This window comes from Arachis ipaensis, chromosome B04, assembly GCF_000816755.2.
Source record: "Arachis ipaensis cultivar K30076 chromosome B04, Araip1.1, whole genome shotgun sequence".
In the NCBI taxonomy this organism is placed as follows: Eukaryota; Viridiplantae; Streptophyta; class Magnoliopsida; order Fabales; family Fabaceae; genus Arachis; species Arachis ipaensis.
Window position 1 is genome coordinate 120,182,918 of NC_029788.2, and position 4,347 is coordinate 120,187,264.

General features: G+C 36.2%; 1 protein-coding gene across 1 annotated transcript; it reads left to right on the forward strand.

Moving 5' to 3' along the window:
- On the forward strand, nt 1,521-3,587 carry LOC107635101 (RNA-binding KH domain-containing protein PEPPER; the record flags this gene model as incomplete). The annotated part of the gene is given in 4 exon segments (XM_021122597.1): nt 1,521-1,828; nt 2,419-2,477; nt 3,166-3,210; nt 3,483-3,587. Coding segments are annotated over 4 exon segments (517 nt in total), but the record flags the coding sequence as incomplete, so codon positions are not given.

Genomic DNA, 4,347 nt, shown 5'->3' on the forward strand with positions numbered 1-4,347 from the left:
GTGCATTGATACTCAGCGTGGAGGTAGAGAGCTGCTGATGTACTGCCGCAGCGTGTTGGTTGGGAGGGGGAGGGGGAGGGAGGGGAACGAGCAGGTAGATATTGTCGCGATGGAGATCAGCCTCGGGAGGAATGATGACGAGGTTGGAGGAAGAATATTTTTTGAGGATATGGTTAGGATGAGCTCTCATCACATCAGCAGCCTTGATGGTGCGAGCAGCTCTTCAATGCTGCCATTGGAGTGAACTATTCGTATCACGTCCAATGCCCCGCATGGTAGGATGCATGATATGCATCCCCTTATACTCTTCATTATTAAAGCTAAGTTGGAGAAGAAGATGGGAGTAAAAGTGAAAGTTTGTGTTTATGAGAAGAAGATACGGACCTATATATAGAGATGAGAATGGCCGATAGTAAGGGGATGGGAATGACCGATAGAAATGGGGATGGGACATATAATATTTTGTTTCGCATTAGTAAGAAAAGGAAAAAGATGTTGTCTCATAGACTTCTCCTTTTATTTGCGGTGAATTCTTCCGTGCCGTTCCGAATTTGGAAATGCTCAAATATCCATTAGAATATAGATAAGTGTTATCATGTGGGTCCAACAAAAATGAAAGCTTTTAAACGGAGTTAATTATCTCTTAAAGAACTGGACAAATAGCTTTTGTAAAAGTACGAGGCATTACTATGCTAGCCTAATAAAAGTCTGAAATGCTTTAATTTTTATTTAACTAGTTTTCTCATTACTTTTTTTTTTTGGTGACTGAAATAAATTAAACAAAGAAAAACAAAAGAAACAAAACAAGGAACTGCTTAAATAGAGGGACAGTCCCGTTTAAGACTACTCTTAAACTCCTCCCAAGGTGAAAGAAGCTCCACATGCGAAAGTTGTAACTTCATCGCTATCTTTGCCATAGTATCTGCCACCGTGTTTGCATCTCTCATAATCAAACGAAAGTCAACACGCCAATTCCAATGCATGATATCTCTTATTTTGAGCACCAGTGGATCAATAAACCCAAAACCATCTTGAGTAACAAGATTAAATGCTTCCACACAATCCGTCTCACAAATAACATCCCGTTGACCCACATCCCAAGCTAAGAGATATCCTCTCCAAATAGCAAACAATTCTCCTTGAAGAATACTATTACTCTCAATCATTCCCAAACACCCCCTTTGCCAGCTCCCATTACAATCTCTAATAACACAAGCAAAACCAACACTATCACCCGAACCAAAATAACTAGCATCACAATTAATCTTAAAAGTACCAATGGATGGGGGATTCCAAAAACCATTTAGAGTAGAGGGAAGGGACATACGTTGTAATTCAAAAATATTTCTAAGCTCCTTTTCTGAAGTTAATGCCAGACAAATGACTTTTTCCGGAGGCCAAGTTTCATGGGGATTAAAGATGTCGTTATTCCTTACTCGCCATATCCACCAAAGTCCCGAAAAGAACTTGAACGGGTGCTCTCTGCTATGATACAAGAACCAGTTCTTCAAATCCAAAGGATGACAAGAATTCTCCGTTCTCTGGGTACCCTCAAGGCGCCGTCCGCCTTTTCTCGCCGTGACCCAATCAACACCCTCGCCCTCTCTGACCTCTCCAAGATCTACCTCTTCGAACGCAAGCCCAAGGATTCCAACGCTGAAGTACCGCCACCGCCTCCTACGGTTGTCGGTGGGATCCTCAAGAAGGACTGGCTCCTCAAGCACCGGACAAAAGTTCCGGCCGTCCTCGGTGCTGTGTTCAGGGCGGAGCACGTGTTTGGTGACCCTGCTCAGTGGCTCAATGTCTGCTCCGATCTCGATTCCATCAAGTAAACTCTCTCTCTCTCTCTTTCTATTAAGTGCGTGTTTGGATGGTGGAGTTTTGGAGAAGGTACGATTCAGCATTATGAGTGAACAACAATAACAATGGCAGCTAACTAAGTAGATAATGATAGTGTTTACTTTTTGCATTTTAAGTGAAAATGTCGATTTTTAGCTATTGTTTGGGGGGTTTGAGGATGTTGCATAAGAAAGTAATATAATTGAGCACGGATTGTATGTTGAGGAAGCTGCTGTCTTGTTTTGGAGAATGGAGATATGTAATGTATATTGAGATGTAGTGGAACAAGGAATTGTTGTTGAGGCAAGTTTGAGGTTTTATTTGCTTTATGAATATAATGGCTTTTATTTTGAGTTCAATTACTATGAACTGAAAGTGGAGAAGAATTTTAGACTTGCATGGTAAGACTTTCAAGATAGTTCGTGATTGAGTCATACACTTGTGATTTTAGCTCAATATCATCCAAGCATGACCTACAATTTGAATGTATTGTGTTGGTTTTGGATGTGGGATTTTGGTTTTGTTTTCATTTCTTGGCCTTGATTTTTCAGAAATGTGTTTGGGGTTGTTTGTGTGCAGGGCTGTGATTCGTGGGAGGAACATCAAGTTGGCTGTTGTAATTATCCACACTGGTGCAGGTGATTAACTTACTAGTTTTTCTGTCTTCATCACTTTACTTCACCATGCACTCTACTCACAAATTGTATGAGGAGAGTGAATTTAGATTGTTACATCATTGAATGGGCAAATTTTGCTGTATTGGTTGAGTTTGTGTTGCTGGATTTGTGCTTGATTATGTTATGGCGAATGTTTAATTGATCTTCTAAATATATGATTTTATATTGTGATGATTGAATGCTAATCAAACACTTGGGGCTGAGATTAAGCTTAAGGATAGTTGAGAATCAATAAAATACACCAAAGCTTTTTCTGCAGAATTAGGCAGTAAAAACCGAAAATTGTTAGATTTACTACTGCCAATCTGGGCCTCTGAATGAATCTTAGTTTTATTTCATGTTATTGTTGTTTAGGGAAGTTCTGAACCTATGTTTAGTTGCATGATTAGATTAGATATACTAGGCTGCATATCCCTAAAGAAATTTATGAGTTATAAAAATGCTTCCCCTTTTGAAAAATGGTGCCTTGTGCAGAAAGAAACTGAATTCTGATTCTGCAGCAGTAGATTCTTGAGTACATAACTCTCAATTTATATGAATTTTTTATTTAAACACTGCTGCTGTCTTGCGAGATATATGAACATGCATTAGTTTATGAATCATGCTGAAGTTTTATTGGCTGCTGTTTCTTTGGATTAAATGTCTGTAGGTACTTATATCAGGGAAGGAAGATCCAGAGACAGCATTCTCTCCTGTAATTTTACATAATGAACCTATGATTTTCCCTGTATTTTAACAGCAACTAGTGATTTTGGATTATTAAGGTGTGCTAAATTCTATGTTCAATTAGATTTGTGTTGGTCGATGCTCTTTTCTTGAGCCTAATTTTTGTGCAGAGTCCAATTTGACTTAAGTTTAGATTCCTGTTCTCATTTTTATGTACCTAACAAAATGAGCATTCTTTTTTAAATACATTTTTGGTTAAAAGATTGGAATGTTTCTGATGCCAAATCATTTTCATGATAGATGAGGTGCCATTTTATGCTGCGGCCGATGAAAGGATTGTAGAGCTGCATGGAGAAGTCTTGAAGGTGCTTAAGGCACTGGAAGCAGTAGTTGGGCACCTGAGGATGATTTAGAGAGATTTTAGAGAGATTTTTTAGTGGTATTCTTTTGATATCTTGAGAATGATTAAATGTTATATAGATTAGCTATTGTCATTAGATTTATAAAGAACCAAATTCTAGTTGTAATGAACCTATACACTTTAAAATGACTTTAGTATTAATTTTACTTTTAAAAAAATTATGGTTTGAAAATTGAATTTTTGTTTAAAGAAACTGATTTTAAAACTGGATTTTCAAAAATTGGTTTAATAAAAATCCAAACCATGCCCAGCCCTAAGTACAAAGTCTAGAGTTTTATAAATTTACTCAGAAGTGGCGCTTAATAATTGATAGTATTTAGACCTACTAAAAATTTAGTCGTTACATAATTATAATATTCATATTTGTTAAGGTGTAATTTTTTTATTTTTATCATATCTAAATTATAATATTTTTGTTTATTTTATTGAATGAATAATAAATCTAATTAAATTTTTTATAATAACTAGATAGAAGACATAAACTATATATATATATATAATTGATAATTTTTTGTATATAAGTTATAATTTATTTATATAAAATTATAGATAATGTTATGTCATTTGAGTTAATCCTATTTACATTATACACAACAATAAATATCAATGATTGAGTAATATAATTTTTATTTAAAGAGGTAATGACCAAATCAGTACCCGAAAGATTAAAACGCTGACATTGCGGTACCTGACTATTGTTAACGACAAAATGGTACCTGACAAACGTATCCATAACCTGGACGG